Consider the following 25720-nt stretch of genomic DNA (forward strand, 5'->3'; position numbering starts at 1 on the left):
AAGTTCAAACCTTGTTAAAATCATAACCACCAGTCCACATCATGAAATTGCTACTGTGTGACTCCACCTCATTTTAGCACAAAAGGACTACCACCTGCATGATAATTCAAGGAGACTGGTCCCTACCTCAGGAAAATACAGATCTCTTAACCATTGTTACCTGGGTCTCAGACAACTCCACTGGCACCATGAATCCAAGGAGACCCATCCACTGGTCTGCCTATCTCAAAGGACATTCAAAGCAACCTATTTTCTGGGTCACCTTTGCCTGGGAAATGGATGACAAAGCATGGACCACAGCAAACCTAGCGACCTGGAGACGCAAGAATGTTCCTACCATGTCTCGCTTTCTCCTTGTTTAGACACGAAGTGTTCTCCTTGCCTACCCCCACTCCCTTCCCAAACTCAGACACCACTATCATCTTTGTGCTCTGAGATGCTCTCCTTTCTGACAACAGCAATTTGGGAGAGGTAACTTTTATCCTTCTTTCTGCTGTGTAACTTTCCCCTTCACATTTCTTTATCTGCCCTCTGAGCTCATCTGAACTTTCATGTTCTCCCAGCATGCAGACGTGCATTCCAAACTATGTCTCACAGACCAAATAAGAGGTTAATAAGAAGTGGCAACAGAAAGGAAAAACACAATCCCTGGTAACTGATAAGAATGACAGTGGCAGCCCTTTTTTGTTTGTCTTCAAATATAGAGTTAAAGATCTTTAAAAAACTAAATTTTGATGCCTTTGAAAAGAAAGAAGCACAAAATAACAACAGGGGGTTATTGCCTGCAAGCCACAGGGGAGAAACTCCATAATTCTTATTCTCCCTTTTGAAGGCTGTTAGCAATCTGATTCAAAAAAGCAACAGCAGAAGGGGAAACCTCTTGAGGCTGTAACCATTTCCTGTGATCATGCATAATGTGCTTCAAAAGTGGGTTTTTACCAATTCTGTTGATCAATTGCACCTCCTTCATACCCCTTCTTTTTTCTGCTGTGTTTACATCTGATGTGACTCAATGACAAGCACTGTCTGAGACTGTGAAACAGGCCTGTCATGTTGATTTATGGGCGCATCAAACCACAACTTGTCCAAACTGAAGCTCGCAGTTCATTAATTAGAGAGTTGTGACTTTGAAGTCAGCTTTCAGACTGTGGTTTTTAACATTTGGCTTAATTTATATGCTCTTGAATGTGGATCTCTAAGGAAAAAACTGAAATTCCCTTCTTGTCTTTGAACTTCTTTTGACCGCACAATAATCATTTCTTTGTCCAGAGTGATGCCTGCAATCCCAGAGTCATTAACGCGCATTGAACTGCCACTGATGAGTAAGCCCTGCTGAATTAGAAAAACAGCCAGCAAAACAAAGCTGAGAGCCTTCTGCACAGTGATATCTCACAATTACATGCCTTCCCTCCCTGTGCCATTTCCATTTTAATTACTGTTAGTCCTTTAGATTTACATTTTAGACACTTTTTAATCTGTTCCCTTTTTTATTATAGCAGCACCCGGTAGCGCGCCACTGTACTTAAGGTTGTGTCAGCATTTTCATTAAAACACCTCCTCCCCTTCACCCCAAAACTGCCCCTACTCTGCAGGGGTTTACATCGGGCTGCTCAACAGGACTCCAGGGTGAAAACTTGGCAGGACATGGAAAACATCCCTAATTTGTGTCCAGGGAGGCGGCAGCAAAGGGAGAATGTCTGGGTCACTCCCAGGGTGTAAAAGTAGCACAGCCCGGCATCCTCACCTAGGTGAGCGACAGGGACGTCGAGTCACCTGGTAAGACTCCCTGCAAAAGAACAAAAGTGGCCACCTGCTTAGGGCTGGTGAAGAAGCTGTTAAAGTGGACGAGGTGCTGTATATAGAATTATAAATTGTGTCATCCCAAGGAGAACACTTAAACAAAAAGAATTTCAGTCCACTGTAAAAATATGAGGCGGCAAGTTAAATTGGATAACTCTGGAATGGGTAGAAAGATGTCACAATAACGCACACATGCACACAGATACTCCCACAACTGAGTCTCACCCACACAGAATTGAGTAGAAGGTGAACTGGTAACTCCCTGGAAAGGCCTTACCATGTATGGGATGAATACTGTCAACCTTCGTGGTGTGGCATAATGCGGTAAGTTATGGACACTATCAAGCGTGGTGCATATAGAGGCTATTATGATATACTTTTCTCCCCACCTCTCAAGAAAACACAACCCAAGCTGGAGCCTTCTCTAACTTCAACTCATGCTCTCTGGTACATGCCTTTAGCAATTATATTATGTACAACTTGCATGAAGAAGTTAAACAAAAGATGTGGATGTTTAATCTTCTTCTAACTTTTTTGTTTGTTTATCCAACCTCACAAGGGGTTATTCTTCCAATGGAAAAGGCCATCACCACACCCCCAAGCTCTCCGAGCTGGGGGGAAAAAAAAAAAAAACAAAAAACTGAAGTGTGCATCCAAGTAAAATTTTCCTGAAAGCACTTCACTTCCCCCAGCTCCATTCTGGCCCTCAGTTGTTACCAGGTTGCAAAAAGTAACCTGAAGACTCTGTCAATGAGGCCTCTCCTGATCCTCACACAGATACACGTGCAGTGGTGTTATAAAATATGTGGCAGCAAGCAAATGGAACCCAGAAAAATCTGAGTGAAAACAGGACAATAACTCTCAGTCTGAAAGCTGAGAACCGATAGAGTCAGCTCAGTTGTGCAATCATTTAAAAGATGAATGACAGTTTAATAGCCACTAGATAGTCCTCTGGGATCTGTGGTTTGAAAGTAAAATATGTATTGTCGGTACCTCTTTAGGCTGTTTTCCAGCATGTTGTTGTTGTAAAAGTTGAAGCTGCAACTGTTCCTGTTGTTTTTTATAAAACTCTTGAAGCTGCTGCTACAAAGGAAAGAGAGGACGGTAAGTAACAGAGGGTAGCGCCAATCCACTGTCCCTTTTGGTGCCATACACAAACTGTGATTTGAAAAATAGCATCCTTTTATCTGTAATGGCCTGACCTTTAGTTTGAAACTCAACAATAAATTCAGCGCACACTGACTATTCTTGGCATTATTGTTTGAAAAGTAATTTCCAAAATGAACTGATGAAAAACATACCATTTTCTACACAAACTAATTAAAATAAGGCAAAGAATGACCTTTGATAGTACAACAAAGCTGAAATGCCCTTGCTGAGAGAGTCTGGTGAATCTCTACTGCATGCTTTCTACATGACAGGGCTGGGCACTATGCAGTGTTATTCCGTGTGTGCATGGACAGTCTGGGAGCTTCTGCTGCATCCTGTCCCTACCACCCCAGGCCAGTGACTCCCGCTGCAGTAGTTCTGAATCTCATCTATTTGGTTCAGGTGGCTGTTAAGTCTGACTATTAGGTCCCCATGGTGCAATGACAACCAGAAGTTCATTTCAGTAACATCGTACGTGGAAGAAGTAAAATCAACTTTGGACCTTAAAATTAGCAAACTCCAAAATGCTTCTTTATGTTTAAAGAAAAAAAAAATCTGTAAGCTTCTGAGTTGAAATGGGGACTTCAAGAGCTGTCATATTTAAATCCACTCCCAACGTGCTCCTCATTTTGCTTTGATTCACACCATTTAGGAGCCTCTGGGCTTACCAAATAAAAGAGTGTAAAGCCATGTAAGCCTAAAAGATCTTACTGCTACCAAGTCCAATTACAGCCCTGATCTCAGTCCATCGGGTACTCTCCAGGCCCAAACCCTAGTCACCATGCAGGTCTCCTCTCTTTTGGGCATGCAAAAGCACATCGATTATTCAGCGACTGGTCTGTGTCCTGCCCCACCCACGCTGCTCTACTCTTCACTGGGCAAAGAAGCTGCTCTGGTGGAGGGGAGACTGTGAATGGAGTGATGGGGGCCCCTGGGTTCTGGGGGAGACAGGCTGGAGGTGGAGGAAGGACAATTACCTGTTGAAGCATGAGGGCCTGCTGCTGCTGAAGGAGAACCTGGAGCTGCTGAGGGCTCAGCACTTGTTGCTGGAGGATCTGCTGCATTTGCTGGGGAGTGATAACTTGAGGTGTCATCATAGCCACTGACACGGGAACCTAGAACGTTAATGAAGGATAAATAGGAAGCCAGGAAATCAGAAGCACGCAGCCTCCCAGGTTCAGCGGCTGACTGCCATCAGCCTGCTTAAAGAGTTGCCCAATTTCCCATGCAACATGTATTTATCCAGAGGGGATGCAGCAACAGATCCTATTTCATCTATCATGGAGTTTATTTTAAAGAAAGAAAAATAAAACCTTGCAGTACTGACTGGGGTTCCAGGCAGCCTTGCAAGCAGACAGAAAGGACCAACTTAATAAACCCTAACTGGAGTTAGGATACGACCATTCTCAATTGCTTATTAAGAGTGAGTTTTTGGTCAAAACCATCTGTGGGAAGTCAACCCAAACTTGAATTTTGTTTGAGGGAAGAAGACAAATGGTAACCAACACCTTTGCAGTTGGAGCCCATATGACCCACTTGTTCTGTGGACAGTGATGTTAAGAACAATCAACGAACGCTTAGACTTGCAGGAAAGGGAACCTTGGACACACCTTCCGAACTTAAATACAGACCCTTCGCATGATGCCTTTTACCCTTCCTTATTCACCCAGCATACAGATGTCTCAATTCTTTCATATTATGTGCAATACCATTAAAAGCCGCTTTCCATGACATTTCAGTGACAAACAGCTACAGTGATGAACTTGATAGCATTTCATATTTGCAACTGTTAACACGTTTCTGCACGGGCATCTTTGCAAGGAACCTGCACACTGTATCTGAAAGGATGATGTCTTGTTCAGATAAAACACTGACATTAAAATGACAGGCTGTCTTGGCCAAGGTTACACAAATTGTATTCAAGCGGATACCTAATGACAATGCTATGAATTCTGCAAGCTTTCTAGAATGTAATTTAGCTATTCAAAATAATCACTGCACTTGTGTTTAATTTGCAGACTACATGAGAACCATTTTGTCAGTCCCCGTAATGCAAGAAGACTATTTCATGAAAAATCACCCCCCCAAATAAAAAGATAAGGAAAGAAAAAACAATGAAAGAAAAGACAAAACCTGTATGTCTTCTAACCGTAATATTTAAGCATCTTACTTTTCTTTGGTTTCTAATCAAACATGTGACAGCAAGAAGCTAGAAGCAGTAAAGGATATACTTTGTTAAAAAGGATCTGCTGTCATCTCATGTATTACAATAAAAGGTAATAACATGTTTTGCACTTTGCCTGTGAGCCACTTAAAAAAAAAAATCCGGCAGACAATAGCTGATCAGAAGATAAAAGAATTAAAAAATCTTTCAGGGGAGCAGTAAGCAAAAGGCAGAAATGCAGTATTAATTTTATGTAACATAATGTCTTAATATGCAGTTTATCCTGACTTTTTCACATGATTTGTCCTGTCATTTGCATAGCGAGCTCTCATTCCTAATTTCACAGTCATTATGCACTGATGTCCCGATTTCTCAGCATCACTAATTTTGATGAACTAAAAATGGTTCCTGAAGGTCAGATTCATGTACAGTGAACGTTCTCCACTGCTGTTGTGGGCATGTTTCATGTGTGCGGATGTTGATGTGCAAGTGTCGTGTGTTTGGAAAACACTAGCTAGAACATGCGAAAAATTTCATTAACCCAGCTCTGGAAGGTCATCCATGAATTCTTCCTATTCCAGTGGCCTTTTAAGTTTAGATGTAGATACACTGTAATTTAAAACAGATGGGCATGTCTGAATATTTTCATATGCAAAATGGGACAGATGTATATGAATGGATAAATTATCCTTTTAAAAAGATAATTTGTAGCACGAAATATCACCAATGATTGGAACAGTGAACTTGCACTCAGTCTAGGGCAAACACCAGGAAGACATTATCAAAACATCTAACCATCTACAAATTAATTCCAATTAGTCTACTTTGTCTTCATACAGAAGAAACTTTTCTGATTTTTAAATATCTACTGGGTGCCAATCGGTATCCTTTGAGCTGCTAAAGCCAGCGTATCACAATAGAAGTTTACTTTTCCTTGAGAGTTGCATCATCATACGGGGAGGTTTGATTAAGCAAACAAAAGAACCATGTTTAAGGTTTCTTTTTTCCTCTGCGTTTCTTGGATGATGTACAATATAAATATTCTTGAGCCAAATTTCTGATGGTGATGAACAGGAAAACAGACAGGAATAGGGTGGTGTAAAATCTAAACTGGTGATGAACATGAACTTAACAGAGTTAGAGCAGAAATCATCATAGAAATAACCTCCTGGTCATTGTTTTTAAAAGAGCTATAGAAACCTTATGCTAGAAAGGGGCACAGGTGAACTTTCGGGGGCGATGGAAATGTCCCTATCTTGACGCTCACACACACGTATACAATCATCAAAACTCTTCCAACTAAACACTGAAAATCAGAATATCTGAGCCCACGTAAATCATCCCTCAATAAAACTGATTTTAAAAGTTACATATGTCTCCTAAAATAGTTTTTTCCCCTTAACTCAGGTAGAACTAGAAGCATCTTCTTAAAGGAGAAACATCATTGTCCCCTGACTGTCAATAATAAAAGGGGGAATCATGGAAAGGACTGACATATACCTGTACAGACAATTTTTAAAGGCTGACATCCAACTAGCGGTTTAAATCTCCTTTTCCCATAATCATTTATTCCTTTTTTTGCAGTTACAGAACAGGATAATGAACTTGAGTCTCCCCTTCTTTTTCCTTTTGGACATTTTGATGGGGGTGCTGATGAGTAATAATATGCTTTCCAGCAGCAGGCACTGCCAAAGGAGGGAAGGAAGCAAGAGGCCTGAGTAATCCTCCAAACGGGCTGCTCAGTCTCTGAATAATCAGAAGTGGGCTATTATATCCTGATGGTCTTCACTTCACTTTTACTATCTGAAACCACGTTTTCATGCCAGTTAACTCTGGGCCTCCAAAGTGGGCTCCAGCTTCATTTACAAATGTTATAAAATCGAGACTTCCCCAAAGTTTCTGTTCCAACATATCATGAAAAGAGGTTATGGAAAGCTTTCACAAACATATTCAAATAGACCAGAAACGATGGTGGGGTAGAAAATTGAAAAAAAAAAATAAATAAATCTGAGCACAGTTTTTAAGGCTTTAAATAGTTAAGAATTATAGCCTATATATCCACTCCCTTAATTCCCAACGTCCAACTTTTTCATGTAGCTAGTCCCTACTAATACTAGGAATCAAAGGGCATGCAGTACCAGCGAGAGGCTATTACAGCCCACACTTTATTGCCCATTACTACTGAGGTCATTAGCGGCAAGAGTGATTGTAGCAGTCTTAACCTATTGATCACTGTAACTACTATCATTTAATCCTGTGTTGAATGTCTGGAAAGCGGCTAAAGGCACACAAGAGAGAGTGCTTTAGCATTGAGAAATATGGCCAAAGCTTCGAAATTACACTTTGATTCATAAAATCTAGCCAGTGGTTTAAATCAATAGTATTTAAAACAGTCATGTGAGTTTTTAACTACAGCACTCTAATATTTATGGGCCCCTCTTTGAGAGTATTCAGTAAAAACGAAACTTTTTTCTTTCTTTTTTCAGATTTCATGCCATCTACCTTAACCTCCTTGAGATAAAAACATTCATTTCTGATGTTTTCTGTGCTACAGGGCTCAGGCCTTAACTGCGAGTTCAAGCTAATTCTTGATTTCTTTCTCAAAAGATGATTTCAATATAAGGCCAAAAAAAATTTCCGATACTGTAACTACCTTAACTGTTTGAGTATATAGAAATGAGTATGTTTTATGAGTTAACAATGAATCATAGAAGGCAATTTATGAAGAACTAGAATGATTCTGTCTAGCTGCCTTCAGGGATCAGAAATTCAAATTAAACTTCTGGCAGACATTTAAAGAATGCTAGCATACAAAACTGAATTTAAAAAAACGCACACAGTTAACACTCCTCAGTGGAGTTTCAAGAGGAAATCATGAATTAAAAAAGCACACGGCATGCTACACTGTTGACTGATACCAACTGGGTGTGGCCGATCCCAGGTGCACACAAACCTGCGGGAATGGCAGAAATACAGCTGTGCTTGGGCCATCACAGCTCTGCTAGTATGGGCCTGCTGCTACCTTAATACCAGCAACTGGGAAAACGGTGTTAGCACTAACAACTGCTGCTAAAAGCCCATACACTACTGTGTAAATTCTGCCTGATACGGTTTTTTCTTCAAAATGACTATCAGCTGAATGCTGAAAGACTATTAAAATAATATGCCATATTATTTCCTTTAACGTCCAATGGGGAAAGGTAGATGATGGGAAGGGAAAAATCTAAAAAGCAAACAAACAAATAAAAACACTCAGAGAAACAATACTTATTTCTAAGCTAGGAGACAATTGAAGGAATTGGGTGGGAGGGGGGAAGACACAATATAAATTCTGAAAATAACATGTTATCATTTTTTTCTCTCTTTAGTTTACACTCCAGTCAACTATAAGTAAATATTACCTAGTACACATACACATAAATTTTGCACATCAGGTATCATCTCATAATTAATGTGTATACAAATAACCAAAATGAGAAGATAAAAAATTTTAAACATTGTTTCATTTTTATTAATCTGGTTAATAATTTAGAAACTCTTTTTACCCTCTGATCATTCACCACATGTATGTCCCAGAAAATTCACTTCCGTTCTAGCCTTCAGGCTATATTTGGGTGGTAACTGACCAGGTTTGGCAGTGTCACCTGGTTAATCAAATAACAGGAGCAAAACACATTAAATTAGAAGGCTCCAGAATGTCACCAAAAAACCAAACATGAGAATATAGCTCCACTAAAAAATAATAATAAAAAAAAACTAGGCTAAGTATTTTATGACCATATACAAGCTAGCCTGTGGAGAAGAAAATTAAACATCATCACCTCTGGCCCCCCCGTGGAAAACAAGTTTTCATAATTAACAAGCCAATGGATACAACAGAGGTATTGGCAAACAGAAAAGTTAGAAAGCTTCTATTTCTCCATGGTATTAAAAAAAAAAAAAAAAATGAACCAACCAGGTACCACGCAAGTAACTATCATACAGGAAAGAAAACACACTTCTGACATAGTATTTCGGTCTTTAAAACATTTTTAAAAAGCTTGTTATTTATGTGGAAAGTCTAATTCTGTTTCATTATGGAATTCTGCTTTTTGTATAACTCTTTTAGGCTTAGCTATTTTGCCACAATACTGTACAAAGCACTAAGGCAGGTAATGGTTATTATATTAATGCAAAATCATCTAGGTAGTCAGTCATTAGCATAACAGTTCTCTCAGTAACAATACAACCAACTATTAAAAATTTTTTTTCAAAAGACCTCTTTAAAATGCAATTAGCATTTCATTTTTTATCGTTTTGTTTATTACATTCTATCAAGAAAGGCTATCTTTCTTTCACAAAAAAATTGTAAGGCCAAGGCTCGCCTGCCAATCAGGAGTTATTTCAGGTTATCAACCCTAATAAGCAATCTCCAGCAATGCCCTCCGAGCTCTTCTTTTTCTTTTGTCTTTAAATTCTAAAAAGTGGCATAAATGCATATTTGTTTACAGCAGAGGTATTAGTGGAACATCAACAGCTCTCCTCTAACATTTCCCAGGCACACAAGGTTACTCCACTAAGTGCCAGTATAATTGTTTTAGCTCTAATAAATATCAGCTTCATTTGCATAAAAATGTAAAGTTTACATAAATTAAATCGCTTCTCCCATTAGCAACTGTTAAATACAGGAAACAATGGAGGCCACACATGAAAATAATCACTCAATAAGCACTGATTCTTTCAACCTAGCAACTATTATTATTATTTAAATCAAGAAAATGCCTTCTCTTTTCTACTTCCACCACTTTCTCCTGTAGCTGGGATGGAAAACAATTTAGTGCATGTGAATTAAACATGCTATGGCATTTTATATTAACAACAACAACAAAAATCATTTTTAAGTGCTGCAAATGGGAGGGGGGAGAACTACCCCAAGAAGGTACCCCAGAAAAGATTCTATCCATAGATCTGTAGTTCTTAAAGGGAAAAGGAAGAGGCCTTGGCTAAAGAAGTTCTCTTAAATTGAAGTATTACTCAAAAATAATGAAAGAGACAGCAACTGTTTTAATCCTATCTGAGACACATACATGATTAAAATAAATAAAAGGTAACTTGTGGATATAGTTTTAGATCAACAGTTACTGTTAAATGAAGAAAAATATAATGTCTATCTTCTGTCTAAAGAAGATTTTTCTAACACTAAGAATTAAATTTGTAGCTCTGCTTTCCTCATGATTTAATCAGCATAGAAAATTTCATAGGGAGCTTAACTGCAAATATGTATTTTTTTTTCTCGTATTACTGAGAGGGGGAAGGGACTATAATTGAATTTCAACATACAGGTAGGCCAAAATTAGACCATTTCCAAAGTTTTATAAGGCCTTACTTAGGGTGCAATCACTCTTTAAAAAGAATTACAACTCAAGTTTCTCAAATTGTACAGTTTCTCACGCCTATTTCCAACACCTTCACCTTATACATCACAGTTAAGCTAAAGGGTGCAAATGAGATTCTAATGAGAAAACATCAGTTGCTTCTTTGACAATCTCACCATTCACTGATTTATTTCTAATGAAGACAAAGTCCAACCAAAATCTTCCTACAAGTTAAAGGTCAAAATATGTTCAAAAATGCCTAGTAAAATCAAGGCAAATGGGAAACCCGTGCAGACCCGCCTCATGAAGTGGTGTGACAATTAGAGTAATTGTACAAAAAGCCATCTTCAGGAAAAAGTAGAAGAAATTAAGCTGCCACAACTGTAACAGGTTAGATGAAAAAAATCAAAATTTAATGTATTCTCCCCTGTGTCATCTTGTTTTGTCAAGACATCAAATAGAATTGGGAAGTACAAAATAACAAGCCCTTGAGAAATCACAGAAGCCGACCTTTTTGATGTTGTTGATTTACCTTGTTCTCAGTTATTTGAACAATGATGTTTCAGATTTAAGGGCAAGATAAAGCTTAGAAATTAAAACATGATACCAAGGTATTCTAAAAAGCTCACCCTAACATTTAGCCTGCATGTTCATTGATTAGTTGTTTTTAACTGGATTTGAAAATGAGGCACAATGTATGTGTTCAGTATTCATTTTTCTCATTTGAAATTAATTTCTCCTCAAACAACTCACAGGTTGGAAGAGGGACTCAATGAAGAGCATTCCTACAATCCAAAAGTAGAGGCCCAGATTAGCCCTTCTCAGATGATTCAAGTCCCCACAATCTGCAAAGGATTGTTTAGCTAAGAGACACCTGAGTTTTCTTTTCTAAATGAAAGAGAATAAGACTGAATGCAAAATGCCACTTGGTGGGGGTGGGAGGGAAGTATTGCACGCTCTGAAAGGACTAAAACAAGAGTCCAGAGATACGCTGCTTCCAAGAAAACAAACCTTTTACCAAACAACAAATTTAGCTAACAGTGTTAAGACTATCCCCAAATCTAGCCACACAGATACACATAAAGCTACCCTTTTGCCCCAAGAGAGCTACAGCCCCTCAGCAATGTAACTTCTAGTCTTACATGAAATGTTATGTGCAAAGATACATGAAATCAAGCTATCACAAGACAGCATTCTCAACTTTTATATGTAGGTATTTCCTTCTCCTCAAGCATATATATAAATCAAAAACTGCAGCAGTTAAAACTATCTATTTGAGGCACTAAAAGTAAATAACCTAATATTTGCAAGCATTATAATTTATGAAACCTAGACAGTTAATAAAGCTGTTTAATAATTCCTTGTCATTAAATGCATATTTTAAAATGTAACACACAGAGAGACACGATTTATGTATTTATTTACTCTAACCTTCTCGATCAACTGTTGCTACATTATCCCTTGTTTGCAAATCAAGGAATGATGAACTACCTGAAGTGGAATCTAACTGACCACTATATTTGCCCAGTTACCAAGAACATGGTTTTCAGGTTCTCTTTAGTGATGTTCATCTACAACTAAACCACATAATAAAATAAATTCCTCCAACCTTCATTTTGTCAATTCAAATTTTACTCAAATTTCAGTACAGACTGAGAAGCTAGTCACAACACTCTCTCCTGATTGTCTCAGAAACATAGTAACTCAAACAATGTTTCTGCCACATTAACCAAGACAAACCTGAACTTTCATTGTTTTTAATTAATCTCGATTTTAATTTCACGGTATCTTCCAATTGTGTGGAGGTTGGCTGAGAAGTTGTAGAACTGGTCAGTGTCATAAAAGAGTTTATCTTTCAAGTGACAGGTCCTGACAATGTGTAGATGCAAGGCAGTGATGGTGAGGGTTTTGTTTTTCAAGGTACATTTAACTGCAAACAACAACAACAAAAATTCAAACCAACCATTCCTATCATAAGCTTTCTGATGATTTATGGTTTACCAACTGAGCAAGGTTACGCAACACTGCATGCCTTTAGATGCATTATTTCAGCTAGTTGAGATTTAATTAAGATCACAGCCTCTAAAATCCCTGTCAAATGAAAATTCAGAGAAGACAATACACTATATATCCTCATGCAGAATGTTTCCATTCCATCCCTGGAAAAATATGAGTTAATCCGCGTTTCTATGGCTGCAGACAAAAGTTCGCTAATTTTGTTTTCTTTTGACACTTAGGTTGTTTTCTATTATATGTCATGAGATCATTCCCTTCCAGGGAAAGAAGAAAAAAATCGAGAGTGATACATGTTGCAGAAAATGCACTTGACATTATTAGCCGACATTATCATAGCTTAGCCATGATGCCATCACATTTTCATGTAATCAACCCATGCTTACAAGTTTCATTTAATAAAATATTCATTAACACAACACAAACAAAAACCTACCTTACCTAAATTACTCGGATTAGATAATTGACATGTTATGCTTCTCATTTCCTTAACTAACCAACTTTTTGTCAGACAAGCTAAACATTTGGGCAGGAAACAAAGTTCTTAAGGCAAACGGGTGAATATAAAGCCCATTACTTTCCTTCTGTAAGTCGTTCTTTGGGTTAAAAAATAATCCTCAATAGATTTCTTTCTTACGGGCTGGTATTGATCCATACTATTTTTTTAAAGAAAAAAATGTATTACTATGTGCCCCTTTACCTAGTCAAATTTATTTTTATTTGCATCTTCTTAATATTTGGTTGCTTATCTCATGCCTTAGAAATGACAGGTGCTTGCAGTCTCACTCTTGACAGGCCACTACACAAATAACTGTCTTGCCTGAAAGGGCTAATGCAGTACTAATGAACAATAAATCAACTTTGATTATCAAGTGTCAGCCCAATGCGTTTTCAGTTCAGCTCTATCACATCCTACAGTAAGTCAGCCAGTGTCTCTGGGTAGGCAGTCTGTATTTTGGTTTCATTTTTACACACTTTTCACTGAAATGTGTCAGGCAGCTACAAAGAATCACATTAAAATAGATACAGACCTTTTTTCAATTTATGCAAAGGGCATCAATTAGGACAACGTGCTTCAGTCTTCAACTGATTTACTTAGTGGTCAATCTTAATAACCAAGGAAGCTTTGTATTCTTTTAAACAACAGTAACAGCAACACACACATCAAACCCTAAACTAGAATCTTAATGTGATCATGTTCCAGCTCTTTGGCACTAACATGCTAGCTTGCGCTCTTTACCACATAAACCACCTCTGATTGCATATATACATTCCTCTTGGAAAACTCATTATATGAAAACAAACAAATAAAAACAGCAAAACAGGGCCGCTTTTAAAATAAAAATGCACTTGCTTTAAACTTTAAAAAATTTGGCTTAACACTGCCTTCCTAATGATAAAATAAATGTAACTTATTTTTCTTAAGCAGATTAGTCATTGATAGTATGATTCACATTTCCTGTTATCAGGCTTAATTTTTCCCCCAAATGTGTCACTTTTAGAATGCTGGAATCTATGGAAATGAGGTGATTTGCATTTTTAAATTGGTTTGATTAGAACATTTGATTTGTTTGGACAAAAATATAAAATTACTAGATATTTTACTTATAACTGTCAGGACTTGAAGGAGTTAATCCCAAAGAGGAAGAGTCTATATGTACTTTGCTCTAAAACTTTACCACCCACTTCCTAAAGGTCCTCTCCTTCCCATCACCACACTTGGGGAGGGGGGAAATAAAAGTCCCGTTTCCACTGACCGTCTTTCATGCAGTTCTGACAGTTGAGTTAGCTACATTCAGAGCCGATTCAGCTGGGAGTACCCCGTGGCAATTCCTCCGTCTGCTGCACGTCCAAACCCAAACCCCGCTCACTACTTAATTAACCAGCCAAGTAATGCAACAGAGGCTTAGAATCCCCAACCTGCCAGAGTGTTCCATTCGCTCGCTCGCCTGCTCCGGTGTGGGGCTCTGTGCCTCTCCCTCCCCCTTTACTGTGTGTGAACTCCTCGAATTTGAACAGCTAAGCTGAAAATAGCCTAGACAGATATAGAAACAAACTATCAGAAGCAAAGAAACATCCACATGGGTTACATTGAGATGGAAGGCTCCTTGTATATTTCACACGCTCTGAAAGTGACAGAAATCACACCCCAGATACGTCCCCCGAATGGAGTGATGGCGAGGGCTTCACCAAAGTGGCTGCGTGAAGGCCAGACCGGCAGAAAATGAATCGCAAACGAAAAAGAGAGAGAGAGAAACACATAAGCAGGACTTCCTCCAACTCTCAACTACACCCCACCCATGAACATTTAAAAAAAGAGAGCGAGAGTGTGAGCCAGAGAGCAAGGGTGGGGGGGGGATCTCTCTCCAGGACCCACAGGCCTGCAGCTCCTTCTTACCCCTCTCCTCCCTCCCCGCCTCCACTTCCAGAGCGCAACTCCTACCCAAGTTGGTAAACAGCGAGGATGAGGATGATTTTTTAAAAGACTCAACTTCAGAACCCTCGGGCTCTCCTGCCTTCCCCAGCGAGGCCCCCAGGAAGCGGGCGCCGCGGAGCCGGGGGAAGGAGAGCGAAACCGGCAAAGATCAATCAGAAGGACCAACCTGACACTCTCCATGTAGCCGCCAGGCGCGCGGAGCCGGGCTCGGGGCGCCCGCGCGGGCCGGGCGTGGGGTCCGGCGGCCTCGGCGTGCAGGCGGACTGCACGCGCGCAGGGGCGCTCCGGCTCGCGGGCTGACAAGACGCGCCGCGCCGCGCCCACCCGCCCCGCCCTGCTCCACCAATCACAACCCGCCTCTAAACACCCCGCGCCGCGCCGCGCCGCGCCCCACACAATGGGCTCCGCGGCCCGCGCCCCGCGCCCGCGCGCCCCGGCCCCCTCCGCGCGGCAGGTGAAATCACGCTCGGGTGCAACCCCGCTTTTGTCTGGAGAGCAACTCCACTTAATAGCTGTTAACCCGGTGACCCGCCTCCGGCTGACGTCTGGGTCGGCCGGGCTCGGCGCGCACCGCTCCCTCTGGCCGGGGCTCTGCGGGGCCGGGGCTGCCGGCGGGGCGGCGTGTTTGTTTCGTCTTTGAAACTGACAAAGAGTTGTCCTAACCTTTCCGAGAAACCCGGGAGGCCGAAGAGGGGCACCCGGCGCTGGCGGCGCCAAGCCGACAGCTCCAAGCAACTGTTCGGCTTCGGGAGGGGACGTGGGTCTCCCAGACAGCGCAGAGAAGCGCTTTCCTCGAAAACCGCCCTGGGAGGAGAACTTTCGCTTCACGTCGGGGGTTTCACAGAGCCTCGGCCTCCCCACACCCCTTTCTTTCCCAGAGTCGGGCTCGCCAAAGTGTGCCAGTGCGCACCGAGGAAAACTAAGCCGACGCGGGGTGGAAATAAATAACAACGTGCCTCGTCGCTGAACCAGGCAACTTCCCCTCTAGAACGACAGCTGCCGAAGAAAGCATCTGCCACACGTTTGCTAAGAAATAATTCTTTAAATTCCTTTCTTATTTATACAACAATAGCAACAACAAAACCTACTCTCAATAAGCACTTTAGGATGACCTTCTCTATTAGAAATAGTCACTGCTCTTTCAGGCTATTGAAAGCTGAGTTACAGTGTTTTTTAAAAAGTCAACAATATGCTAAACTTTGGTGGCTCAACTGACACGATTTAAGCGTCAGGTTAATCTAGTCCGTTTCGGCGACTCTAAAAAATCACCTATTTACCACCTTCAAACTTGGAGAAAAACTTCCTGGCCTGTATATTTTTTTAAAGACACACACACAAAATCCACACACACATTTTTATTCTTTTTCTCAAAATATTAGAGGAAAAGGAATAATGTGACATCAATGAATACCTATTTGCCCTCAAAAAAAAAAAAAAAAAAAAAAAAAAAAAAAAAAGGCAACAAAATCTGACCCAGTAATTCCAGGAGTTTTACTTGAAAGTACATTTTGATGTGAGGTGTATTAAATGCAGGTTACTACAAACCATGAAGAATATTGGTAATATTTCCAATCAAGCAAATGCCTGAATTTCAACAGGGTCAGCGGGGAGCAGACAATTCCCTCTTTACTCTGGCTGTAAAAGAGACAAGCGCGAAGTGACCATCAACGTATGATCAGATGTTAAATGGGCACAGCGCAGATCGCTCTTCACCCTAAAGTGTTTTTGTGTCAGATACCAAATTTATTAATGGGATTTTTTCAGGTCACAAAATGTGACCCCACCCTCTCATGAATATTCAACAGAGAACCAAGGGCGCTTTTGGGGGGTAGAAGGGCCTTAAATCTGCCAGAAAGTCCCCTGATTATCAGTAGAGTTCTGACTCTTAAAGAGACAAGGTGCTCTTTCCGGAGGGGCTGGCAGAGAGCCCCAACGGCAGGAAATAAAAATAAAGGAAGTGCTGTCCAACCAATGTACAGGGAGAAAGTGGAAAGAATCATTTCAAAACGCCTAAGTGACTTTCTTTTTCCCAAAGTATTAAAATTGAGTTTTAATGTTTATAAACAAAAACTGGGATGTACTTTGAATATGCAATGTATTTTTATTTTAGAAACTACGTTCTTCATGAGGCATCTATAAAACTCATGCATGCTTTTAGAATGTGGACTAACTCCTTTGCAGGTCAGTGTTTATCAGCTAATAGTCTCCAGGTGCATCAAAACAAACAATAAACAAGCAAACAAAAAACATTACAGACGCTCATGACCCAGCTGTGGAGACAAGCCTTAAACAAAATAATTAGAGAGTGATGCAATGCAGTGCTTACTCAAGTACTAAATTGCACAGTGGTGGCTGTAAGCACCATGGGACCACAAAGGAGGAGGAGATCACTAGGAGGAGGGGTCTGGGAAGGCCCCTTGGGGAGGTGGCATTTAAAGGCTGATGGTTTGGATAAGGGGGAGGTGACAAAAGAGAGAGGGAAATGGCTTGGCACACTAACTCAGAAGCCACCTGGAGCCCATCTTGCCCTCTCTCCAAACAGACAGATGATATGGTGACTCAGAGACTACTTCTGGGCAAGGAAATGTCCCATCAGTGATAAACCTGGATAAACTACGTATGCCCAGGTCACTTTGGTTAATTCTAAACTCCTGTGGTCCTGTGCACTTGCCCTGTGTTTGGGATTCAGGAAGAACTGGAACTTCCATAACTGGAGTATAATATAAAATGTTAAAACCAATAGTAACTCATAAGACTTCGTTAAAACCATTGATTAATCACTATGAGCGCCAGGTCATTTTAGAAAAGCTGAATAAGAAAGGCCAACAAAAATATTTTGGATTGTGGGTGTTTTAACAGTTTCATGCAGTTGTCATAATCTGAACACAAATTCCAGCCCCCATTGTACAGAGGAGGAAACTGAGGTTTAGAAAAGCAAAGTGATTTCTCCCAAGAATTAAACATGGCCAGGTGCAGTGGCTCATACTTATAATCCCAGCACTTTGGGAGGCCAAGGCAGGAAGACTGCTTAAGCCCATGGGTTTGAGACCACCCTGGGCAACATGGTGGGACTCCGTCTCCAAAAATACACACACACACACACACACACACACACAGTGAGCCACGTGTGACTGTGCATGCCTATAGTCCCAACAACTTGGGAGACTGAGGTGGCAGGATCACCTGGAGCTCAGAAGTTCAAGGCTGCAGCAAGCTGTGATCGCACCACTGCACTCTAGCCTAGGCAACAGAGCAAGACTCTGTCTTAAAAAATAAAGAAATTAAAAAATAAAACATACTACAGGCCTTCAAGAGGAAGCAGATACTGGATAATTACAGAAAAAGAGAAGCCATAATAAAATAAAATGAATACCTGTGGTGGTGGTGAGGGGGGGGGGTGGTGGTGGATATTGACGGGTAGGCCAATGTTTAAGGAAGAGTAAAGGAAATGCTAAATACCATACTTTAAAAATATTTTTGATGCCCACATCCTAACACCCACAACAGATACAGCTCTTGTTCAAACACCACATATTAAGAAACCTGTCAGTTGCTAAATGAGTCCATTGTGCAGCTGGCTGTGCACTTAAGAACAGATTACTATGATCCCACACCAAACTCTAACCACCAAATAACACACCTGGGACTAAAATCATGTATTATATTTGGTTCTGCTGAGCCTTAGCCTTGAACACAGAAGAAAGTGAAAGGTTTTACTGCCCATTCAGAGCTGAGAATGGAGATAAGATGTATTAAAGGAAGAGTCAGGAGGAGCGTCTCCTCAGGACATTATTCTGTACACTGATGAATGGCCCTGTGGTGAGGCTGATACAGCAATGGTCCCTGGCCCACGTGGTCCTCAGTTACAACGAAAAGGCCTGCTTTTGCCAGAAGCTGCTTGGAAATAACTACAGAAAGGATATGAGCATGGGGCGAAAAATCAACTGTGTGATCAGATGCCAAAACCTTAATTCAAGTTTGCTGTCTTCTTCTGAACAACACTTGTGTTAACACAACACACATTTTCTTTCCCCTTTCCAATTAATTTAATGGAGTATCCAGGACATACTCTGAAATGACAGAACTTAAAGAGATTCAACCAACTGATTCTGTTGCTGGAGAGAAAAAGCTAAAGCAACAGGAATACAAAATGTAAGCCCAGTAATATGCCTGATGGCCTACCCAGGGAAGCTCGCCTCCCCAGAAGGAGGACAGCTTTAAGTATTTCTCCAAAGAATGCCAACGGGGCAGCCAATTAGACTTACTAAATTGCAACAGCAATGCCCCATTCCTGAGATCTGGGGATTTGTCTCCAAGGAACCACCATTCTGTGTTGATTTAAGCAGTGCTTTTACTTAAAAATATAAATTAATACATCATCCATCTACAGGGAGCTAAGGCAGTTAGCTCCATATTGATATTGTTTATGTCACTGTTATGCGTATGTTGACAATGAAGCTAATTATGTTGTTTTTCTTCTGTGCCTGCAAGTTTGGCCGGGGGAAAACACTGAGTTCTCACTGTTCCATAGGAGTTTTAATTCCCCTTAATGCATCCTCCAAATTGCCGTTTGCATTTTCATGTAATGCAACATTTTATAATGTCATTGCTTCTGGTTAATTTGTATATACACAGTATGACATGTCAACATTCAGGTGACTTATGAGTATGATGAGCTTTGGAAAATATCAACCTAAAAACAAACCCCTATTCTAAAAGCATTCATAAGCATCAGAGGTAAACAAAATCATGACAGAAAAGAAAAATGACAACATACTTTCCTAACTGTGCATCTAACTAACAGTAATAAACTACCCTCTCTCATTTATGATAAAACCATAATCCCTTGTTTTAACATAATGTAAAATTTGTTAATGGACTGTTTCTGCCATGAGGTTAGAACAGATTACACGGAAGTGTGCAAAGTTCTTGAAAAGGTACATGTTTTGGGGCAGTAGAGCATGTCCCAAAGTGCCGTATCCTTCAGATATCAGGGGGAAAAAATCATTGCCGCCACCACCACCACCAAGTATGATTTGTTATTTCCCTCCCGAAGAGTGACAATATTTTTGGCCCACCCACAGGCAAACCCTCGATTTTTAAGCATAACCAGAAATGGGGCACTGAAGGGGAAAGAAAAGATGGCTCTTGGGGAATGAAATTACATTTTAATTTTTTTTAACGTTTAATTATGTAGAAATCGCTGAATATCAGATAAAGGCAACTGACCACCTTTATTTAGTATAGTCAGCTTTTCCAGAGATCCGTGGTGTGCAGCAAGCCTGCAAAGAGGCAAAGGGAGCGTGTCCCATCCTGCCCTCTGAACAATGCTCACACATCTTCCTCCCATGCAACGCCACCCTCCTCTGACCCTAGGTTGACACACCCTCATGTCAAAACCTTCTTTACGCCTGCCCTCTGCTGGCAAGCCTGCCAGGATTAGGAAATTTTGACTACTTTAACTTATTCAAAAGACAACTTTTAAAGCCAGACAGAGAAAGGACATGTAATGAACTATTAACTGGAATATATAAATTAAGACATTTAAACAAAATGGGGAGAGGAAGGGGGGCACCCCTAGTGAAATATGGCACTTTTAATGTAAAAATGCACATTCGTCTATTCTATTGCCTGCTCGCTCACGGCAGGGGAGTGCCAAACTTTATATTTTAGCTTGCCTAAGAGAACAACCTGTATTACTGTTGGGCATCTTGCCTTCTTTTGCTCACTCTCCAGGGAAAGCATGTTGGCGCATTTTCAATAAAACACCTTCTTAGCACTAATGGGCCACTGTTCCCATTTCAGTGGTCCCTAAGGTTTCACGATACAGTATATTTAGCTGACTCGCAGTTTGAGTTTTCTTCTGGCATTCCTAAGATACACAAAATGGAAAGAGAAAAAAAAAAAAAAAAAAGCAAAAGAAGAGTACTTGCTCATCCTTTGTTCAAACAGTCAACTTTGAGACTGATTAGCTGGTAGGACTTACACAAAACAAGGGCACTCTCGGGCCCTCTCCCCTGCTACGCGAACCCTCCGCGCACGTGTGGGCCAGGCTCCCAGCTAAAGGAGGGCTCTGGGCATTAGAGGTAAATTTCCGCAGCAGCGTGCTGGGGTTTAACAGTGCAACTCCTGTCAGTGTCAATGGGAAGCACGAGGCCTGTACAAATCCCTGCATACCATTTCAAAAATATATCTCCAAGACGGGAAAATGAAGCTTAGCAGTTGCAACCTCAAAAGCATTCAGGAAGTAGCACTCTTGACAGCGCTTTAGATGCCGAGTAAATGCTCTTATAAAGAACACCCAATCCAGCCGACAATAAATCTTACACCGGGGAAGCCAGCACAGGGCTGTGGAATCCCCTCCAAGATAATTGCCTTCCACACTGTGTGGCATAGAAACCGCTACACAGAAAACATTTTCTGGGGCTCTGCAGCTTGCTATGGCTTGCTTTGCTTTCCTTAATAGTCACCGATTACACAGACGCTCACACCCTATCTTTAAGAGTGACCATATAAAAGCCTCAAGGTTCGTCTCCTTTTCTAGAAAAAAACGTTGCAAGGCCAGTTCTAGTGGGGAGGGGGTGGGAGAGGGAGGTTGAGAACAGATGTATGTAAGAACTCAGGAATGGAATCTGACACAGGCATCCAGGTGAGCAACCCTGGGTGTCTCCACTTTCTAGTCTTTGATGGTTCATGTAGTTTCCAGACAGCTCCAAGTACTGGAGCTCATCTACAGGCCGCTGAAGCGGTCAGCACATCTTTTCTAGTCCACAGTGGCCTCAAGCAGGCTGTTTAACTCAGATAGTACAGGAATACTAGATATGACTTAGGATTCTATTAACGACTTTGTCAGGAATAATAGTGTGATTGTGGGCAAGTCACGTCACCTCTCTGTGCCTGCACATTTCAGCTAAACAAAGAGGAAGATGGATGAGATCTCTCTATAATTTCTTTTTTTTTCTTTTCTTTTTTTTTTTTTTTTTTGAGACGGAGTCTCGCTCTTGTCACCCAGCCTGGAGTGCAATGGTGCATCTTGGCTCACTGCAACCTCCACCCCCTGAATTTAAGCGATTCTCTTGCCTCAGCCTCCCAAATAGCTGGGATTACAGGCACCTCCCACCATGCCTGGCTAATTTTTGTATTTTTAGTAGAGATGAGGTTTCACCATGTTGTCCAGGCTAGTCTCAAACTCCCGACACCTCAGGTGATCTGCCTGCCTCAGCCTCCCAAAGTGCTGGGATTATAGGTGTGAGCCACTGCGCCCAGCCTCTATATAGTTTCTTTAACAACAACAACAACAACAACAACAATGACGATGACAACAACAACAACAGCAGCTACCATTACTGCTATCATTACACCTATCATGTACCAGGTGTACATTTTACATTAGCAAAGGACTAATCTCTAGGTATTTTCTGCTTACAATTAGTATCCTACATAAAACTACCAGAAATAGGGCTGGGTGCAGTGACTCATGCCTATAATCTCAGTGACTCAGGAGGCCGAGAGAGGAGGATCAGTTGGGGCCAGGAATTCAAGACCAGCTAGGGCAATGTAGCAAGACCCTGTCTCTAAAATGTTTTTAAAAATTACCCAGGCATGGCATGCATCTGTAGTCCTAGCTACTCCAGAGGCTGAGGTAGGAGGACTGCTTGAGCCCTGGAGGTTGAGGTTGCAGTGAGCCCTGATCACGTCATTGCACTCTACTCCACAGCCTGGGCAATAAGAGTGAGACCCCATCTCTACAATGAATGAATGAAACCAGAACCACCAGAAATATGGTTTAAAATTATAAATAGGATTTTAGAGTTCAATAATCTCAAACACTGTCATGTGTACAATGAGTCAGGGAACAACAACCAAAAAAAATGTTTTTTGGGAAAAACCCAAAACCTTTACTGGGATGTTCTCTAGGTCATAAGCCCCATGAAACATCAACAACCTGTAGTACATACAGTAAGTCACATACATGCTTTAAGACTTGGTAGATTTAGTTGACGGGGTCAGATGAAGACTCTCAAACAACTTGACTTCTAAACATATTTATGTTTTTTTGTGCTTGTGACTTTTTCATCCTCTTCCTTAACCACTTTGGTTCTTTTATTTCAACCATGTCTGCTTTCACCAAAAAGATTTCTGACTATCCAATCCAGCCTCCCAAACCACTTGCTTGCTTCTGTTGGCTGCATATTGGGAAGGAGAGATGAGTTTTAAGCATCAGGTGGCTGCTACTGATGGGGGGTGCCTTTTCCATCTCCGACTGAAGCCACAGCTAAGGTTTAGATTGGATTGCAAGGGACATTTGGAAGAAAGAGTTATCTCACAGAGACATCAGACCCCTTTTGTATTAATAGTTTAATAACGTTTTGTATTAATAGTTTAATAACGTCTTGAGAAAATGCATACAGAAATGCAGTCTAGCCTGCAGGCCAATTATTTATTTTTTATTATTTCAAATGGCATTTCATCCTTCATGAAGAAAAGCAGTAGATGAAGCAGGAAGCTTTCAGGTCATATAGAACTTCCCTCTTTTCAAACAAATAAGGCATTGTGTTTGAACAATAGGAGGAATGTCTAATTGATCTTAATTAAATTCAGTGATGTCCAATTTTTGAGATGGGTCAGAACACATCTATGTAATGTCACAACCCAACAGACCAGACCTTTGAAATCAGGGCGCGCTGTGGTTAACTGTTCTCTGACACCCTTTTTCATCCAGTCACCATTCCACTGGGCTACTAACTTATTCTTCCCTCTAACTTTGTTCTCTGCTTATACCCTTCTCTATGCCTCATGTGAATCCTGACCTCTTCCTGCCTTGGGGCTTGCATTTTAACAACAGCAACAGCAACACCCCTTATCTCTGAAGTTTGCAAAGCCCTGTGAACATTCTTACCACAACCTATGAAACAGGAATCCTATAACCTCCACTGCACATAGAGAAGGCTACCTGGAGTTTGAAGCAGAAGAGATGTGAGTTTGAACCCAGTATTTGTTACTCATCAGCAATGTAGGTGAGTTGCAAAAGTTTATATTATCCGCATTTCCTCATTTGTAAAGTGGGAATGATTATCTGCCTCAGAGTAGATAGATGTTTCTGTTATTATTTTCTGAGGTGGTGTCAACTTCTAAATTAATGCCTCCTGATTTGAGAGCATCGGTGTGAATATTTTACCCAATGTATGGCAAGTACACAGTGTCTAGCAAACCCTCCAATGTTGTTCACGGTTAGGGGACTCGTCTGAGGTCCTTTAGCTGGTGAATGGAAGAGCTGGGATGTGACTGTGTCCTCCAGGGCTCAGTTTCCTGCATTAGGGACCCTCTTCATTTGCTGGTTAAGACAATGCTAAGGTAACAGGACCAGAGCCACTCATGAACAGGGAGGTACAGGAAATCCTCTAAAGAAGCCACCAATCACAAACTGGGAAGCACATACTGTGACCTTGGCACAGGATTTGACAAAGAAAGGGAAAATGAGGCAAGGGTTGGTGCCTGGTAACAAGATGGCTGAGAAATACAGCAATACTTATGGGAATGTGTGATGCATTTGGCATTTCCTATAAAAGTGTTTAATCCTCCAAACAACCCTATGAAGTAGGTATTATTATGCCCACTTAACAGATAGATAAACTGAGGCTCTAAGAGCTTACATTATTATTATTATTATTTGAAATGCAGTCTCGCTCTGTCACCCAGGCTGGAGTGCAGTGGTGCGATCTTGGCTCACTGCAACTTCCGCCTCCCGGGTTCAAGTTATTCTCCTGCCTCAGCCTCCCCAGTAGCTGGGAATACAGGTGCCTGCCTCCATGCCTGGCTAATTTTTGTATTTTTAGTAGAGACAGGGTTTCACCATATTGGCCAGGCTGGTCTCAAACTCCTGACCTCAGGTGATTCACCCACATCGGCCTTCCAAAGTGCTGGGATTACAAGTGTGAGTCACTGTACTCGGGCCGCTTAAATTATTTAACCAGTATCTTGAAGCCAGTCAGTGGGGTGTTGGGACTTGAATGACTCCAAAACAAGGCTTCTATCCCATATGCCAATCTGGAGACGAGGCTTGGGGGTAAAACTAAGCCTGGGAACAAAGGGGCTAGTTCAGTCTTACTCCCATGGAAAATAAATGTGACCAAGTGTCACTGATTAGTCAGCATAATGGAAGCTAAAATAACACAAAGTTAAAATTCTGATGTCCTCTTTGATTCTTACAGGAATCCACAGTGACAACCCACAACTGGGCTGGCTGTATGCAGGAGTGGGAAGATCGAGGGAGTGAGACCAGTGGTTCACGCATTCTTTTTGAGTTACTTCTCGATTAAGCAGTTTCTTATACTCCCATCTCCACTGCTAGAAACAGAGACAGACGGACACCGATGATCTTCTCTCATCTCCTTCTGACACATGACTGAGCAGCCTCAGTGCCCGAGTTCTCCTGGTAATACACAGTGTCTCAGATGTAAACATGAAACATCAGGGTGGCGGAGCTTATTTGGTCTCTAATCATAAAAGGCAGGGAGAGAATTCAGCGTGGTGACTGCAGAGACACTGCCATCAGTTCTGATCCTGGTGATACTATTCTCTGGCTGTACATTTAGTAAATTGCTGGTTTCTATAGACTTCAGTTTCCTCATCTATAAAAAAGAACTAATCCTAGTACTTCACCCACACAAGGTTTAAATGAGATAAAACAGATCAGTGGCTGGCACACAGTAAGCACTTAAAATGCTTCCTAATGTGTCATTATTACTATTACTACATAACCACTTTTCCTTCAGTTTCTTCCTTTTGCTATAATGAAATTAC

The 25720-nt window shown here is 41.1% G+C and overlaps 1 protein-coding gene across 26 annotated transcripts in view; it reads right to left on the bottom strand.

The window, feature by feature from the left end:
* The window catches only part of FOXP1 (forkhead box P1), a 631073-nt gene that overhangs the window by 95271 nt on the left and 510082 nt on the right, over positions 1–25720 (bottom strand). For 18 of the 26 annotated variants that reach the window (XM_050781346.1, XM_050781342.1, XM_050781328.1 and 15 more), the window contains 2 exons: positions 3927–4064; positions 2794–2883 (listed from right to left, as the gene is read on the bottom strand). In XM_050781346.1, the coding sequence (XP_050637303.1) occupies positions 2794–2883; positions 3927–4064 (228 nt within the window). Of the gene's footprint in view, positions 1–2793; positions 2884–3926; positions 4065–15083; positions 15234–25720 lie in introns of those variants that run through there. The other 8 variants (XM_050781345.1, XM_050781327.1, XM_050781344.1 and 5 more) reach the window with 4 other exon arrangements.

The sequence above is a fragment of the Macaca thibetana genome, chromosome 2 (assembly GCF_024542745.1).
Source record: "Macaca thibetana thibetana isolate TM-01 chromosome 2, ASM2454274v1, whole genome shotgun sequence".
In the NCBI taxonomy this organism is placed as follows: Eukaryota; Metazoa; Chordata; class Mammalia; order Primates; family Cercopithecidae; genus Macaca; species Macaca thibetana.